Source organism: Sander vitreus, chromosome 11 (assembly GCF_031162955.1).
Source record: "Sander vitreus isolate 19-12246 chromosome 11, sanVit1, whole genome shotgun sequence".
NCBI lineage: Eukaryota > Metazoa > Chordata > Actinopteri > Perciformes > Percidae > Sander > Sander vitreus.
The window spans coordinates 7,919,362-7,938,120 of NC_135865.1; the positions used below are offsets into that span (position 1 = coordinate 7,919,362).

At 39.2% G+C, this 18,759-nt stretch overlaps 1 protein-coding gene across 1 annotated transcript in view; it reads left to right on the top strand.

The window, feature by feature from the left end:
• LOC144525806 (polycystin-1-like protein 2) overlaps positions 1 to 18,544 on the top strand; it is a 51,837-nt gene extending 33,293 nt beyond the window's left edge. Inside the window, exons 29-44 of the mRNA XM_078262871.1 lie at positions 61 to 260; positions 542 to 768; positions 1,074 to 1,281; positions 2,769 to 3,015; positions 4,542 to 4,782; positions 4,989 to 5,085; positions 5,191 to 5,325; positions 5,812 to 5,997; positions 7,856 to 8,186; positions 8,434 to 8,567; positions 8,830 to 8,957; positions 9,968 to 10,128; positions 10,596 to 10,806; positions 11,211 to 11,312; positions 11,455 to 11,586; positions 17,663 to 18,544. Of these exons, the coding sequence (XP_078118997.1) occupies positions 61 to 260; positions 542 to 768; positions 1,074 to 1,281; positions 2,769 to 3,015; positions 4,542 to 4,782; positions 4,989 to 5,085; positions 5,191 to 5,325; positions 5,812 to 5,997; positions 7,856 to 8,186; positions 8,434 to 8,567; positions 8,830 to 8,957; positions 9,968 to 10,128; positions 10,596 to 10,806; positions 11,211 to 11,312; positions 11,455 to 11,586; positions 17,663 to 17,869 (2,947 nt within the window). The 3' untranslated portion in view covers positions 17,870 to 18,544. The remainder of the gene's footprint in view (positions 1 to 60; positions 261 to 541; positions 769 to 1,073; positions 1,282 to 2,768; positions 3,016 to 4,541; positions 4,783 to 4,988; positions 5,086 to 5,190; positions 5,326 to 5,811; positions 5,998 to 7,855; positions 8,187 to 8,433; positions 8,568 to 8,829; positions 8,958 to 9,967; positions 10,129 to 10,595; positions 10,807 to 11,210; positions 11,313 to 11,454; positions 11,587 to 17,662) is intronic.
• The last annotated feature ends 215 nt before the right edge of the window (positions 18,545 to 18,759 follow it).

Sequence of the window (18,759 nt, forward strand, 5' to 3'; positions counted from 1 at the left end):
TTGAAGTGTTTTTATGTTTTATTTCACAGTGTTACCCCTTGTTGCTTTTTTATTTTCCAGCAACTTGTTCTTTATGAAGACTACAAAGGATTTCAGTGACGGACACCTCTGGTACTCTGTGATCAGCCGCCCACCGAGCAGCACCTTCACTTGTGTTCAGAGAGTTTCCTGCTGTTTCACCCTGCTGCTCTGTACCATGCTGACCAGCATCATGTTTTATGGCATCCCAAAAGATCCCTCTGAGCAGACCATGGACCTGGGTACAACACATTTTCCTCACAGTTCAAAATACTGTCAAAAAACAAAAAACAAACGTGTTTTCAGATCTCTGAAGTCTTCTTTATAACCTGTAAAGTTGCTGGTTGTTTGCTGTACTCCTGTGTTCATAAAACCAACCATACATGATTACTAATTACATAAGAAGCCCAAAAACTGATTTAAGACTAAATACATATTTATGAATTTGTGGATGACAAAAACATTGAAAAATTGATGTGCACTAGTCTAGTACAATGTCTTTTATCCCTCTCTTTTTTTTCAGGTCACTTTGAGTTTACCTGGCAACAGTTCAAGATTGGAGTTCAGAGTTCCCTCATTATGTTTCCCATCAATATCCTTATTGTTAGCATCTTCAGAAACACACGTCCTCGGGAGACATCTTGCTACAAGCGCAAAACAGAAAAACCATATGCACTTGAACAGACCTTTTTCTCACAAACAGCTACCACCAACATGAATGTCAATGTCACTTTAGACACTGTCATCAAGGTAGGTGCTTCATGTTTTTTCATGTGGTGAGTAACTCTTTAATGTGTTGGCCCTCAGTATTGCAGGGCAGCCTAATTAACTGCATCCAAATGATGTAATAAACCTTTTATGACACCCCCGAAAAGTGATGGATACGTAAATATTCTCAAATCTGTATGATTATAAATAGTGCAGTGCCCATTCAAAATGTGCCTGTTTAGAACGGCCGATTGCTTGGCCTATGGTATTGCTGCTTGTAGCTTTCTCCAGAACCATTTTATCCCATTCTAGAAAAAAAACCTTTGTATTTGAACATTTTCTCTCAGGATATTACAAGAATTGCCCATTCACTGTCTAAGACCGTGAAAAGCAACATACCATGCACAGAGTCCGAGTTTGGGCCTGGACAGCCAGTTGATATCAACGCTGTCCTTTCTGTGGTGGAGGACTTCATCAAACAGAATCACAAAGCCAGCGACACGGCCCAGCCCAGAACTCCGAGCTCTGGCAACCTCGTTCAGCCTCAGCTACCAGGTGTGTGTGGGATGGGGGATACTGTGATATTTAATACAATTCTGTCTTTATTGTTCTTATAGTATAGGCTGAGGTGAATTTAACCCTTGTGTTGACCATGAACTTGTTGTCCTTCCGGGTCAAAATTCAAAATTACCTTTTTTTGGCGCTTTTCCCCACGTTTTTGTTGCTTTCTTTTTTTAAATTCATGGTCAATAAACCTGATTTAAATGACATTATATCTATTTTTTTAGTTAGAAAAGCAGAAAATATTAAGATCAGAGGATGTTGAGTGAATCACAGACTGGTTTATGTCAAAGTTTAGTCAGGATACTGTATTAAAAACATTTAAAAGATTTTTTCAAATGCTATGAATTCAATAAAACAACCAAAATTCAATGGAAGTGATCATTACTTTTAACTGCGAGGAATGTTGTATTGGTTCCATACAGCGTACATCCATGCATCCAAGTTATTTTGGGGCAATTTGGTTAAAAAGAAACCCATATTTCTGATAAAAAACTTTGAAAATGTGTCAAATCTGACCCAAGGACCACACAAGGGTTAATAGAGAGCTGAAGCCCTGTCCCCTTTCCAAGCAAATGTCTGTTCTCCTCAGCTTAGCCTGATACTTTTCACAGATTTCTTTCAATATTTCTTTTAAGAAGCTTGATATTGAGGGTTTCCACCCATTCTAAAATATAAATGTCAGTAAATGTAATTCTATCCAGTTCACTTCATCTCATCTCCAGATCGTACTTTAATTATTTTTTATGTAAAAATTTGAGAACACACACTTCTTTAAAAAGTCAATAGTCATAGTGTGCAAAATGTGCCATTTTCTTATGTAATATTGTGTAGAATTTGAGAACAAAGCCAAAAATGTATTATATTATCAGAAAGAAAATAAGAAGCACAAATCTTACTTCCCAGAACAGAAGTACGTATCTGTTTTATCTTAGAATGTAAACAGAAGCATCACATACGGTTTGGTACAGTTCACTGTGTTCAGAAAGAGCACAAGGCAATTTTTAGAGGAGTCAAGATTACATACCAAGTTCATGGAAAAACACAATAGGACGCAGTCGGAGTGAGTTCAAAAGGCTTCAACTTGTGTGAAATGCTCATGAATCTGCTTCATAAAAGTACTGTGAGTAGAGAAAAAAAGAAGAGAAGAGATTAAAGGAAAAGAACCGAAAAACCAAAGTTTCTGGTGACTTCAGAAACTTCCTTCAGAGGTTTAGCTGAACACAAACATAGTCATACACAGGGTCAGTGCATCCGTTGCTAGCTAGCATGTAGCTAAGATACAGTTGCTACAATGACTGTTTGAGACGATCAAACGCAAACTGCACAAATGGTCCAGCAGTCAAATTTGCAGGAATGGTGTCATGCAAAAAGGTTACTTCACTTTCTTATACATACAACATGTGCCTAAATTCTTAATAACTGCCACCAGTAACAAGGTAGACACAGTTTACCAAGTCAGAAATGATGTGCATTTTCAGAAGGCAGTGCTAATATGCATCCTGGGTCAACAGAGGAGGGGATTCAAAAGCAAAGCAACAAAGCCAAGTATCTCTACCGGCAGCTGTGTCACATTGACAAAGAGCTGATCCTGCTGGGACCCTCCGGCTTCCCCGCCCCACACAGCTACAGCCAGGCTATGCAGCAGGTCCAGGACATGAAGGGACATCTCCAAGATCAGCTCTTCACATTCAGCTGTGTTAACCCGGATGAACTCACCCAGAAGAAGTACAGAAGTCACTCATTAAAAATACCACAATGGTGGATTTGCATGTGCTAGCTCCTTATATACAAACTGTGTATATTTATTTCTCCTTTCCAGGATATGTCAGAGCCTGAAAGTCACTTGATAGCCCTTAAAGTGAAGAAGGAATTGCCTTCATGTTCATTTATGTTTATTTGTCTTTCTCATTCTATCATAGTAATTTTTCACACAGGATAATGCAGTTGCTTATGGTTACCACTTTGGAAACTGTTTTTAGTTGTGCTTTTTAAGAACTCTTTTGACTTCCAAGATAAGAAAGTAGCTGCTGATAAGCATTGTGTTTACGGGTTATGGTCCCAGCCCTGTGCCCACAACTTTAATACCATTTGTCATTAAATAGAACTTCACTGTCAACTGTCACACATTTTTCAGGTCGGGCGGCCAATTTTTTTCTTTTCTTTGTATGTTGAAAACGAATGGAATTCCATTGCAGATTGGACAGCAGTTCTGAAAATCACAGGGTTGCACAACAAGATGCAAGGTACAGTCCCTTTATGATAATTGGAAAAAAAATGCAGGTGGAGTACGAGTCTCCCAGCTTGATGAAAGAAGCTGGTGGTACAACCAGTCTAATTTGCTTGCCAGACTGCAGCAGGGTGAACAGGCTGTTGTTGGGATGGGTGTTGTCTTTTAGTATCCTTTGGGCTCTGTGCAGGCACCTCACCTCACCGGTTTCACTGAGAACTCGGTACATGGATACCAGTGATGTTCTGGGTGGTTTCAGTCACCCGGTGCAGAGCCCTGGGCCATGCACATCCCATGCCAATTTGTAATGTTTCCAGTCAGGATGCTTTCCACTGCCCCTCTGTTTCTTAAATTCCTTTAAGAATGACCGATTATAGAAATTACTAATTAGTTTGTAAAACAAATTGTACAAATTCAACATTTTGGGAAATATGCTTATTGACTTTCTGGCCAAGACTTAGATGAGAAGATTCATACCACTCTGATTGCTTTTAAAGTGAAGCTAGAGTTACAGTAGCTTAGCACAAAGCCTGGAAGCAGGGGAAAACAACTAGCCTGGCTCTGTCCAAAGTTTTTAAAAAATCAACAACCTACCAACGCCTCTATATCTTGTTTGTTCCATTGGTACACAAACATATGTAACACCAATGAGTTGGGGTTCTATGAGCTTTATTTGGTGGAACTATAACTATTACTATAATAACAAATTGTTACAGAGTGAAACCCTCCGTAAAACCACAACCGCTTCCAGTCTTTATGCTATGCTAAGCTAAGCTAAGATAGCTGTAGCTTCATATGCAAACAAACATGAGAGTGGTGTTGATTTTCTCATCTGTTCCAATCTTGAACTATTCATTAAGGAATACACAACGTGGATAATGGGCTAGAACTTACAAAACCATAATTTCGTGTGGTATCTTTTTAAGATGTATGTATCAGTTACTCAAGTGAACTGCAGTAATAACACTTCATAGATGAGCTGTATTTAAGGAAATGCTTTTTTTTTCACTGCTTTCATTTGCAGGTTGAGCCCTGCAGACAGCACTGAGGGTGATGGTAGTCTGAAGAAAAGGGGGTGCTGTCATGGAGGGCTACCCTGGTGGTTTGTTTTTGTCGGCTGGCTGCTCATGATCTCGAGCAGTTTTGTAGCAGGATATTTCACGATGCTTTATGGATTGAAATTTGGGAAGGAACGCTCTGTGAGCTGGTTGGTGTCCATGATTGTCTCCTTTTTTCAGAGTATCCTCGTCATTCAGCCATTGAAGGTAATAAGTAACTGCCGTTCCCTCTTCATACCTCACTAGTAGCTCAGTATTTAAAATACTATGAATTTTGTTGTTTAAGAAAGCTTAATGTCATAGTTTTCTCATAGTTTAAACTTACCTACAGAAATCATTTTTCATCAGGACATGCTAAAAATTCAATTTGAAAAACGTCATGTATTTACTTATGGTCATGCCTTTTACCACAGGTGCTATTTCTTGCAGTCTTCTTTGCACTTGTAACAAAGAAAATTGATGAGGAAGATTTTCAAAATGTGGCGGTTGAAGAAAATTATAGAAATCTAGGTGAACACCAACAAAATACACTTTATTGATCTCAAATTTTGACGTCTGCATCATTAGAAATATGCAGGTGTTACAGCAAACAGGCAATTAACTCTTTGTCCACAGGTGATTGTAAGGACCAAAAACTAGTCAGATGGGAGAGAAGTCTCTATGAGCCGCCTCCTCCTGCAGATATTGAGAAGATGAGAAGGAACATGATTATGGAACAGAAAGCCTTTGTCCTCCTCAAGAAGATTTTGAGTAAGTAGAAACACTGTTCTTTGGCCAACAGTCAAAGTATATGTATCATTTTTATCAATAAGATACAACTAAAAACATACAACTTTATTTTAATTTTACACTGAAATTAATTTTGCGATCAAATAATGCAATGCAATTAAAAAGTCTGCCAATTACAGGCTGCAGTTTATTTAAAAGCAAACACAGATTTCAGACACTAAAATTTCTGCCATGACAAAGGCCTACGTTGCGGTCATAAATAATGCTAACAAGCTGAAAAATAATGAATATAAATTAGGAAAGGTCATCAGTCATGTATTTTCATGAAATTATTTTTAATCTTTAAATTATGCGTTGTTCTCTGGCCGTAGACATCAAATATTTCCCAGCTCCCAGTTTCCTCAAATATTGCAGCATCTGCTTTAAATTAATTTTAACTGACTCAAATCCCCAGCTCTGTTATTGCATGGTAAATTTGGAAACCTCTAAACTACCCATTTGTTGCAGCTTACATGGGGTTTATGTGGATGTTGCTGCTGGTGGCGTACGGCCAAAGAGATCCCAATGCCTTCTTCCTGAAGCAGCACATCCAGGATAGCTTCAGTGGAGGCATCTCAGACAGCATGAGTCTTGGGGATGTGTTCACTTGGACCAACACATCGCTACTAAGTAACCTTTTTGGAGTTTATCCAGGTAATAATGCATCCCTCATGCAGAGGTAAAACAAGTGATCATAGTAATCATTTTGTGTCCGAGCTACAAGAAAGGTTTGTGGTTTCTGCAGTGTTTTTCTGAATTCCTATAATACACAAGCAGTTAATTAATATGTTTCATTGCCTTGTGTCAAAGCAGCTTTTTTTTTTGCTTCTTTTGTAAGACCAAAGTCATGTGCCAAAAGTTTGTTGCTGTGAAAGCTGTTAAAAACCTTGGTTGCTCTCCAGAAAACCAGACTTTTCGCTTTCATGCTGTGGAGTAAAGCAACAATCAACTCCACAGCTGGGGAAACTGTATTTCTTTAAAGATACTACAGCATGACTGTATTTGCCCCCACACATAATTAATTCATTCGTGGGTTAACTTTACCCAGTACCAAATGGGTAGAAAAACACCCAAGATAATGGCTTGTTATGACTCAGTGTTTTTGTATTAATGTTGGGTTATGGGGTTATGGTACTGTATGTTTTTTGAACAGTTACAATCTACTCCGGCTCTTTCATACTTAAATGCCACGGTTTGTTACAGATTGTTAACAATATGTGCATCCTTTGCGTTTTTAAAACTAAAACTGCACAGACAATGTATGGGTTAAGCCTGATTTCAGCCCCAAATTGGTGGCTCCCATCTGATTTACGATTTGTAAATGTTTAACAGGGGGAATCGGCCCATAAACGACTTAGAGGAAAGGTCGCAATTACAAATCAGCCTGCTGCTTCAGCACCACAGACAGCACCATGGATTTATCAATACACAGTAAAGCTACTGTGATATTTCAGAGCCATGGTGGGGGCCATTTATTCTAACTTGCATAAAACCTCAGTCAGATAGAGGATCAATGAGTCAGGCAGACTAAACTAAACATATTATGTCTTGCCGTTTGGGCAGTTCCACTGTCCAATTTCCCTCATGGCAAAAGACCTCATGGTTATAAACTGTAGTGAGGTTGTTGTAATATTACTGGAGCAGTCATTTCCATGTTGTGGCCAAATGTTCTCGTGAGACTGCTGTGACATAAAAACAAGAACAGACAGACCATATTGTCTGACTGCATCTTCCAGCAATTTACATATATTTTTTTTTTTTCATTCTTATGTTTGTTCATTTGCACAAAGTAACACAGCCTTTCTCTCTTTTTGTAAAAATTGTACAGGATGCAACAACTTGTTTGAAAAATTGTCAATTGGACAAAAAAAACGTACTGGGGTTCCATGCTTACGCTCAGTCTGGGCACCATCATCTTTAGCAGTTGACTGATTGGTACAGTGTGTGAGCAAAGAAGTTGCAGGTTCTAATGAAAAAAAGGCAATTTAAGGAATTAAAACGCGAAGCATGAGTCTTCCAAGTTAACATACAGGATTAATAAAAATGCCCAGCTTAATATGCACATCAATTTGTACAACTAATAATACATTTGTGACAGTTTTAAGGAGGAGGACTTGAGCTTGGCTAAATAACCCAACAGTGATATAAAAACAATAACACCTGCTCAGAACATTGGTCAACCCATTGGTACTGGGTTAAGTTAGCCCAGTATTGCACAAGATTTTTAGCATGTTCTGAATGGCAATCATTCACAATATTGAAGTACAATCGCAAGTGACAAGTTGGGAGTTATGAAAATGTTATACACAAATGCAAACAGACCCTAGTTCAGAAGAATTATCTGGGTGAAATACCCCTGAAATGATCCAAAGATCATTTCAGGGGTGTTTCACCCAGCTAACTGGCCAAAGAGGTTAAATGTTTAACATACAGAGACCCCACACCTAAACCCCTGCTTTCATTCAGCACTGCCTGAGTTACAACAAACAAACTGTAAAATGCTGTGTTCCAGGATTTATCACAGATGGAAACTCCAAGCTAGTGGGTAATGCCCGTCTTCGTCAAGTGAGAGTGCAGAAGAACTCCTGTCAGATTGCAGGCCCCATGCTCCAGTTCGTACCAGACTGTCACGCTCCATACTCGTGGGAGGTGGAGGACATGGGCTCCTATGGCCCTGGCTGGAGCCAGTCTGCCAAGGATAATATCTCTACGAGCACCTCCAGCCCGTGGACGTACCAGACACAGGCTCAGCTCAGAGCTTATGCTGTCTGGGGCAAACTGGTGCTCTACAGGGGCGGTGGCTTTGTAACGGAGCTCGGCCCGGATTCACAAAATGCCCGCAGGTACCTACATCAGCAAAATGAAATGCTTATAAAGGCAAAGATAATCTTTTGTTTTTTGAATGGGCTGTGAGTTTAAATTATTCTCAGTGGGCTAAATAGATTCAATGACCCTCAGATTTATCAATCAATATATTAACATTGAAAATGTGAGAGATGTAAATATTTGATATAATAATTTTTAACAAAGCTGATGTAAGAAACAGAAGGGCTTCATTAAAGAAAATATTCTTGAATATTTCATTTACAGCACTCTTGAGTATCTGTTCAGGAACACATGGCTGGATATTTACACAAGGGCAATCTTTGTCGAGTTCACCGTTTATAATGCTAATGTGAACCTCTTCTGCATCGTCACACTCTTCCTGGAGACCACAGCTGTAGGTAAGGTTGAGTGTTTCATTTGAAAAGCACAAACATGCAATCACTGCTTTGTCTAAGATGCAGATGTGATGCATGTATGCTAGAGGTTTGTGCATCTTACACAATACTGTTTGATTGTGTTGCTTCTTACAATCGGACTGCAATTTCAGTTTGGGATTTTATTCACTTTTCCTACCTTCACATCGATATACAGGACACTATATGAATGAGATCATGCTAGCCTGCATGTGTTTGAACAAAATTGTTCCTCTTGTTTTCATAGGAGCGTTTCAGTTCACCAGTGAGCTGCATAGTGTTCGTCTTTACCAATCACCTGATGGTCTTTACTTCCTCGTTATGGTGGCTGAGATCGTGTACCTGCTTTTCATTGTCTACTACATGTTCTTGCAGGTACACACTAACACGACTACCACATATGTGCTCACAGCCGCATTCATTGCTTGGTTGTTATCCATGTACCTATTTGGTTTCCCTGGACACACCACTGTTTGTTACAGATGTTGGAGAGATTAATGTGAGGCTGAATTGCTGATGAAGCCACTGTGTTAAAACTGCATTTGGTTAACTCATCAAACGTTCAGTAACTGATTTGCATGTACATCCAAAAGCAATTTACAGCTGATTTAGAGCAAGCACCTTATTACGCCCCACCCATGATTCCTTTGAATCTTTCACCCAGATAAATGAAACAGGACACTAGATTGCCCCCTTTGAGTATACACCTATTAAATTATTACATAAAGGAGAAATATCTGTAGACATTAAAGGTAATGCGTTGTTGATGTTGTTGCTGTTGTTGCCGTTGTTGTGAGGATGTAATAGCACTAATATCCTCTGTAATTTTCTTCCATATAACAGCTCTTTGGGTCATAACCACTGCTCCATGTTCTTCTACAGTACAGTTTTTAGTTCAGCACTGAGTCATATCTCAATTATACTTTTCTGTCTTCAGGGCCATTTTGGTTACACATTTACAATTCACAATTTCTGAGACAATAAGGTCACACTGTTTGTCCTTCCTGTGCTGTTTGACTAGTAAGCACCCAGCCTTTTAATTATGCTTAAATGATATGCTTAAATATTCTAAAAATTAATATTTTTTTCTGAAAACATATATTTCAGGATTATATTATTTAAAGTGCCTATACAGAAAGTGAGTGTTTAGTGGAACCTGTTAAGCCCTCATTATATTATTACATTATTATTACAACATTAATGTTTCGGCAACAGACACAAATCACTATTTTTGGTTTATTTGTGCACATTTCCAAACATGGTTCCAAACATATTTCTTACTTATGTTACTGTTTTCCTATGCAACTAACAGCACAAACCCATGGTCATGCACACAAACTAGCTGCTGTTACATATGACAACCCTCTCTTTTGTTTTAATGGCAGGGCAAATTAATTAAGCAGCAGCGGTGGGCTTACTTCAGGAGTAGATGGAACCTTCTTGAACTGACTATTATCTTTTTGAGCTGGAGCGCCATGGCTGTCTTCATCAAGAGGACCCTGCTTGGGAACCGTGATATGACCTACTACCAAAACCACAAAGACAAGTGAGACTTGCATACACTGTACTAAACCTTAGGTTTGCTCCTTAGTTTGTAGGGCATGCAAAAAATAAAATTGTTGATGTGCTGTGGGCTTTATATTGTGGTTAGATGTTGGCTTTCTAATGCTTTTTAGCCATGCTAGCAGCTTTGGGAGGGTCGGTTTTTTGACTAACAGTTGTTTATCTTTTAATAACCCACAAAACACACATCTTGCAACATGAACACATCCCCCATCTAGTGTCATCATCAGGCCAACCTTTTAATTTGTCCAATTGACATTCCCCATCAGCCTGTACTTTGTGTTTAGTGCTAATTAGCTAGCATGCCTAGCTAAGATGGTGAACATGGAAATATTAATAGGCTCCAGAACTTTAGCAATTTATAATGCTAATGTTAGCATTTAGCTCAAAGCAACACTATGCCTAAGCTGCTTTTTCTCCTATTTGTGATCATCTTCACTGTGTATGTAGATTTGCCAGTTTTTACGACACAGCTAAAGCAGACTCAACGCTCCAGTATCTGATCGCCTTCCTGGTCCTGCTCGCCAGCTTCAAACTGTGGCACCTGCTCCAACTGAACCCCAAGATGAACATGATCACGGCTGCACTGCAGCGGGCCTGGAGCGATATAACCTGTTACCTTGTGCTCATTGTGATCATGCTCCTGGCGTATTCCATTACGGTGAGTATCTTCCCCCTTTAACAAGACTTTCACTTTCACAAAGATCAAAATCTTTCCAGCTTTTATTCAGTACACGGGTGAGAATATTATGTCACTGCTATTGTCTGAGTCATTGGTGTTTAGAGTTCCCCTCAAAATATAACTTTTATTATATTTTATCTTGAAGTTGTCCTGTAAATGCCAGGATACGTACTGTAAGTAAGTAAAGTTTAAAATTAAACTTTAAATTCAATTACATTTTTAGGGAAAGAGTAGCAGGGAGAAAAAAATAGGTTAACCTCCCAATGGCCGAGTCCATTATCTCCAAAATGGTCTATTTAATTAAAATTGAAACCCCTAGTAAACTTAAAACCCCTAGATAGACCGAAATGATTTTAGTGGTTCCTCTGTTCATCTCTTTCTAGTGCAACGTGATGTATGGCTGGCAGCTGTCCTCTTACAGAACTTGGTTGGACGCTCTCGTGACCATCGTCAGTTTGCAGATAGGCATTTTTAACTATGACGAGGTACGTGAGATCCCCTATGTAAATACTTATATATAATTGTTTTTCTGGAGTAACAATAAGGGCATACTGCAGAATCTCTAACCAATAAAGGATTTTTCAGCTCAATGTGATATTGATGTCTCACTGATGCATTGTTCGCCAGGTCATTGACTGCAGCCCCGTGTTCAGTGGACTAATCTTTGGTTCCTGTATTGTGTTCATGACGTTCGTGGTGCTCAATCTCTTCGTCTCAGTGATCATCATAGCATTCAAGCAGGAGCAAATATATCACAAGGTAACATTTATCACAAGTCATTATTTTAAAGCAACTAATCAAGGTTTAATAAAAATAAGTAAGTCTAATCTTTTCTCTAAATTGTTTTGATACAGATCATACTGTTAAAGGGAATACAGTACTGTACAAACAAATATGCCAGTTAGGGGTTCCCCAACCCTGTCTGCAAGATACAGTGGGGAGAAGTATTTGATACACTGCCGATTTTGTAGGTTTTCCTACTTACAAAGCATGTAGAAGTCTGTAATTTTTATCATAGGTACTCTTCAAATGTGAGTGATGGAATCTAAAACAAAAAACCAGAAAATCACATTGTATGATTTTTAAGTAATTAATTTGCATTTTATTGCATGACATAAGTATTTGATACATCAGAAAAGCAGAACTTAATATTTTGTACAGAAACCTTTGTTTGCATTTACAGAGATCATACATTTACTGTAGTTCTTGACCAGGTTTGCACACACTGCAGCAGGGATTTTGGCCCACTCCTCCATACAGACCTCCAGATCCTTCAGGTTTCGGGGCTGTTGCTGGGCAATACGGACTTTCAGCTCCCTCCAAAGATTTTCTATTGGGTTCAGGTCTGGAGACTGGCTAGGCCACTCCATGACCTTGAGATACTTCTTACGGAGCCACTCCTTAGTTGCCCTGGCTGTGTGTTTCGGGTCGTTGTCATGCTGGAAGACCCAGCCACTACCCATCTTCAATGTTCTTACTGAGGGAAGGAGGTTGTTGGCCAAGATCTCGCGATACATGGCCCCATCCATCCTCCCCTCAATACGGTGCAGTCGTCCTGTCCCCTTTACAGAAAAGCATCCCCAAAGAATGATGTTTCCACCTCCATGCTTCACGGTTGGGATGGTGTTCTTGGGTTTGTACTCATTCTTCTTCTTCCTCCAAACACGGCGAGTGGAGTTTAGACCAAAAAGCTCTATTTTTGTCTCATCAGAACACATGACCTTCTCCCATTCCTCCTCTGGATCATCCAGATGGTCATTGGCAAACTTCAGACAGGCCTGGACATGCGCTGGCTTGTGCAGGGGGACCTTGCGTGCGCTGCAGGATTTTAATCCATGACGGCGTAGTGTGTTACTAATGGTTTTCTTTGAGACTGTGGTCCCAGCTCTCCTCAGGTCATTGACCAGGTCCTGTCATGTAGTTCTGGGCTGATCCCTCACTTTCCTCATGATCATTGATGCCCCACGAGGTGAGATCTTGCATGGAGCCCCAGACCGAGGGAGCTTGACCGTCATCTTGAACTTCTTCCATTTTCTAATAATTGCGCCAACAGTTGTTGCCTTCTCACCAAGCTGCTTGCCTATTGTCCTGTAGCCCATTCCAGCCTTGTGCAGGTCTACAATTTTATCCCTGATGTCCTTACACAGCTCTCTGGTCTTGGCCATTGTGGAGAGGTTGGAGTCTGTTTGATTGAGTGTGTGGACAGGTGTCTTTTATACAGGTAACAAGTTCAAACAGGTGCAGTTAATACAGGTAATGAGTGGAGAACAGGAGAGCTTCTTAAAGAAAAACTAACAGGTCTGTGAGAGCTGGAATTCGTATTGGTTGGTAGGTGATCAAATACTTATGTCATGCAATAAAATGCAAATTAATTATTTAAAAATCATACAATGTGATTTTCTGGATTTTTGTTTTAGATTCCGTCTCTCACAGTTGAAGTGTACCTATGATAAAACTTACAGACCTCTACATGCTTTGTAAGTAGGAAAACCTCAAAATCGGTAGTGTATCAAATACTTGTTCTCCCCACTGTATATATCAGGGTTGATCAAATCATTTTAGTTGTAGCAAAATTTACTAATATTCTACAAAGCTAGAGCTCTCAGTTCAGAGTGTATCATGAAATCTAGCTAGAAGTCTGGTGTAAAACTATTTCATGCACGTTTTTCCGAGCATAGCAAAAAAACAACTTAACAAGCAAGGCTTTCTACAAAGACAACTGCAAATCACACGTATAGGTGCTTGACTACATACAAAATCCATATGAAAGTATTGAAAATTCCAACAAATAGCCAGCTGCCTCATTATGCCCTCTAAATGCTGCTGCTGTCCAAGCTATGCGGCTGAAATTCCAGATTTCATCAGAGACGCCAAGGAAACTCAGATTGTACCTGTACCTGCTTCTTCACGCTACAGCTGCTGCCAAGTCCAGACCCTCATCACTCCTGGCACACTGAAAAAGCTTGAACAACTGATCCGGTTCACATCGCCAGCCTGTCCTTGGCATAATTGCTCCTTTAAATATTTAGTTTCTCACCTCTTTTTTATTATTCTGTGGCAGCTGCAGTTTTCTTTGGAGTGTGTGCCAACCATCACATATTGTCACTTAACTGCTGAAATTGTAAATATATGAGTATGTGTGATGTTTTTGTAATTAATTAAAAACTATAGAAGGGCAATAATTACTTTATTAATCCCTAGGGGTAAATTAATTTGTTTCACTCAATGTTATTTCTTCTTTGTATTGTGTTTTTTTTAATTCACAATCAAAAAGACACATCATATTCAAGACAATAAACCACCAAGCGAGCAATATCAACAAAGAACAAAGGAAATTACAAAACAGAAATAAATAATAGTGAAACAAAAAAAGAAGAAAACACAATTGGTCAGTCAGGAATTAGGGTACATAGATAACTCCGTTGGTATTTACACATACGCAGTTAGGGGTTGGTTAACTATTTAAACTCACAAAAACCTTAAAAGATAAGGATGGTGCATGGTGAAGACCTCAACACAAGCTATATCTACAGATCCTTCCCTCTATGCTAAACAGCCTCGTCCTGCATTAGAAAAGTCCGCCGTTAAAACAACCAAAGAGCATAGAACCATGGCCAAGGGAGTAGAAATCACTACATTTGGCATAAAAAAAAAACCTAAAGTATGATTGTTTAAAAAATAAAATGCATAATACAGAGTATTGTATTTAAAAATCCTAAAGAATTACAGGAAAACTAATCTGTGATTCAAGATTCAAAATCCTTTATTAATCCCACAATGGGGAAATTCACACTGTTGCAGCAGCAAGGGATACGAGGAAAAGTAAAAGACAGATAAACAAACAATAATAAATATAATTAAAGAGAGTAAATATTAAATAGTAAAATGTATTTTACAGTAATTGCACAGTCACATGTTTTATTGCACGTTTTATCAGCCCTGGTGTGTGCGTTTTGTCCATGTGGTCTACTGGGAGCAGTGCTGATTGTAGAGTCTGACAGCAGCAGGCAGCAAAGACCTGCGGTATCTCTCTGTGATGCAGTGCAGGTGCAGCAGCCTGTCACTGAAGGAGCTGTTCAGTGCTGACAGAGTGTCCTGCATGGGGTGGGAGGAGTCGTCCATCATGGAGGATAATTTGGCCACTATCCTCCTGTCTTCCACCACCTCCACGGCATCAAGGGGGCAACCAAGAACAGAGCTGGCCTTCTTAGTCAGCCTGTCCAGTCTTTTCCTGTCTGCCACTGCAATGGCACTGCCCCAGCAGACCACTGATTCAATATTGCCAGGAAATAATCTGCTAAAAAATCATCCAAATTGCTTGTTTTACACAAAGTTCCTGCAGTTATTGTCACTATTTGGGTTTAATTGTACAGTAAGTAAAGTCAGGAGTTGTCATTTTACTCAATGATAGAAAAGGGGTCCCTCAAGGAAAAAGGTTGGGAACCACTCAGCTAGAGCACAAGGACAGCGTAGTTCCAAATCGACCGACTTGTTGTTGCTGTAAGAACAAGCTTTGCTTATATTTAGCTTAACACTGACAGAGGCTGGTGGCCTGTGACTGGCTGAGGAGCGAGAAGACGTTTGTTATGCGTGCAGTGAGTCTGCTGATGTCATGTGTTCTGTAATTAGCCAGATCAACTCAAGAGACTTTGAGGGCTTTCAGGGATTTCTAATAACATTCACAGGTGACAATAAGGAGAGATAACACAACAATAACACTTCCCGGTGCGGTTGCATAGTAACTGCAACTGGAACAGGATTTTGAAAACCTCTCTTCATTCTCAGCATAAAATAAAAAATAAAAAAACGTTTTTACAAAAGCAATGGTACATCTGCAAGATGCCACTGGAATAAAGGAAACTGTCGATTCATTGTTATTCTCTGGGGGGGGGGGGCTCAAAAGAAAACTAGAAAATGGATTTCCTGCAGTCAAATAAATTGACTAAAAAGGCTAAAAGTATAAATACTTTGTATTATTATCAGACATATCCATTGCATAGAACAAAAAAGCATGACCCTAAAGAGCTGAGAGATGAATATATTGCCTGAAAAGAAGCGGGATATATACATGGATGAAATCACAAATCACAAATTACACTAGAGGGAGGGAGGGAGGGAGAGAGAGAGAGACAGTGAGAAACAGAAACAGACAGACAGAGACAAGGAGAAACAGAAACAGACAGACAGACAGACAGACAGACAGAGACAAGGAGAAACAGAAACAGACAGACAGACAGAGACAGACAAACAAACAGACAGACAGACAGGAAGAAAGAAATGGACAGACAGAGACAAGGAGAAACAGAAACAGACAGACAGACAAACAAACAGAGACAGACAGACCGAGACAGAGAGAAACAAAGAGAGAGACAGAGACAGACAGACAGAGACAGAGAGAAACAAACAGACAGACAGAGAGAGACAAACAGAGAGACAGAGACAGACAGACAGAGACAGATACAAACAAACAGAGACAGAGAGACAGAGACAGACAGACAGAGACAAACAAACAGAGACAGACAGACCAAGACAGAGAGAAACAAACAGAGAAACAGAGACAGAGAGAAACAAACAGACAGACAGACAGAGAGAGACAGAGACAGACAGACAGACAGACAGACAGAGACAGACAGACCGAGACAGAGAGACAGAGAGACAGAGACAGGGTGTATATCTGACAGAGACAGAGACAGACAGACAAACAGAAGTGGAACGCAAAAGATATAGACTAATGTTCATATTACTGCCAGTAGTATTCAATTCAATTGTCTGTGAAAGTGTTGTCATGGTAACGTATGACCAGTGAAAACATCCTTTGATCTCTGTGATGAGATCTCTTTCATCTTTAATCAGTTAACGATTGTGTCACCTGCTGAAACTGTCAGCTGTGCCCCACTGGAGCTATTCAAAGACACAGAGCAAGCTCTCAAATAAAGGCTCAGACTGCTAAAACGATAAGGGGTATCAGTCAAATAATGTAATCGTGACCACCACAAGGCCTTTGTGAACATATGCATATAAAATTTATGTTGATAAACTTAAAAATGTGGGCATATCAGCGATTTAAAAAAAGTGGTTCGCTCTGCGTTTCGCTCAGAAATGTGGAGAATGTTAAACAGGGCAGCGAATGGAGGAAGATGTGGAACTCTTGTCATTTGGAAGCTCACCGAGCCAAAAGTATAAGTCATATCACATAACTGAGTCAATTTGCCTGAAACTAGACAAAAATACCTACGTTTTGATGTATAAATTGTGTATGACAAGTAAAAATTGTGAGTGTGAGAGCAATTTATAGAGAAATAATAACTCTAGCTCACGCAATACACACTCTGTTTAATAAATAAAATTTCCTGAAATGAACACTAAACTTTAACAGCTTTTTCACAAAAACTGTAAAAGATATCAAAACACTGAGCACACCCCTAACACCTGAATATTTTGTGAACAGTTTAAAGTTTGAATCACGTCTGTAGGTGAAAGAATGTAGGAGGAGATACATTTTGAAGCAGAAGAGGATTTGAAGGATTTGAAGGATTTGAAGCACGCTCTCATTGACTTCAATGTTAAAAAATAGTGTTAAAAAGCTTATTATTTAAAAAAGTATAAATAGTAGAAAAAAAGTTGAAGAAGTCCCATCATTAGCTGAAAGAGCTGAACATTTGGCCAAAACAGAATAACAATAGTTGGAATGCTGCTGAATCAGCATTCCCACTAAATATCCAAATCAAAGCCCATAATATGCCATTAGCAGTGAGTAGGAGAGCAAGAGATTTTAGTCCAACATTTCTTATCACTCTAAAAAAAATGATTTTGTCATCTCTCCTCTCTTACCCAGCCTTCTGACGAGGAGGAGATTGTCGACCTGATGCTGAAGAAAATCTACGGTCTTTTTGGGATCAGATATAACGATCCAAAAGACACCGTGGGGCTTGATGTGAACAGGGGCAGAGACGTGGGCCTTAATAACAGCAGAAATAACCTGAACAATTCCACAATTGATGCAAACGTGTTTCAGAAATCTGGAAACCTAGTAAACACCTAGCAATTTGTTGTATTTCATATGTGAGTGTTTTGAATATCTTGTATGCCGTAAGATCCACATGCTCATTTGATCATTTGTTATTATTTGCCTGTTCTCTACTGGGCGGTTATATGATGCTGTTCTGCTCTGTGATTAGGGTGTGATAGATTATTACCACATACAGATCATACTGAACATTGTTTGTGTATATTCAGACAAAGTTTACTTTATTCACAGCAATGATTTGCTCCCATTGACCTAACTCCGGATGAATTACTATAAGTGAACTAAGGAGGTTCAATATATATTCATGAAATCACTTAAATAATAATGAGTCATCAAGAGGTGAGACAACTGGTGTGACACAGTGAAGTGGGATAGGGATTACATTTCCTCAATATTAGATAACAACAGAGATCATCTTACATACACAAAAGGCATATACATGTAATAAAGCTACAATAGAAGAAAAACAAAGCTCTAAAACAGTGGTTCCCAACCTCTTTTCCTTTACGCCCCCCCTACTTATGTCTAAGAAAAGCTAAGCCCCCCCCCTCAACTGCCAGAACACACACAGACACACACACACACACACACACACACACACACACACACACACACACACACACACACACACACACACACACACACACACACACACACACACACACACACACACACACACACACACACAAATTAAGTAATTACTTCCAAATCTTCCAAGTCAACTTTGTTTAATAAAAACAAAAAAACAATTATGATTGTTTCCATTCTTAGGCCCTTAACCTTTGGTAAATATCTCCTTTTTAATTTCTATCTTTTAACAACTCAACACAGGATGCCTTTTCACACACATCCTTACCAAAATAATAATAATAAGTCATTATCAGAATAGTGGCTAAGTGATTAAT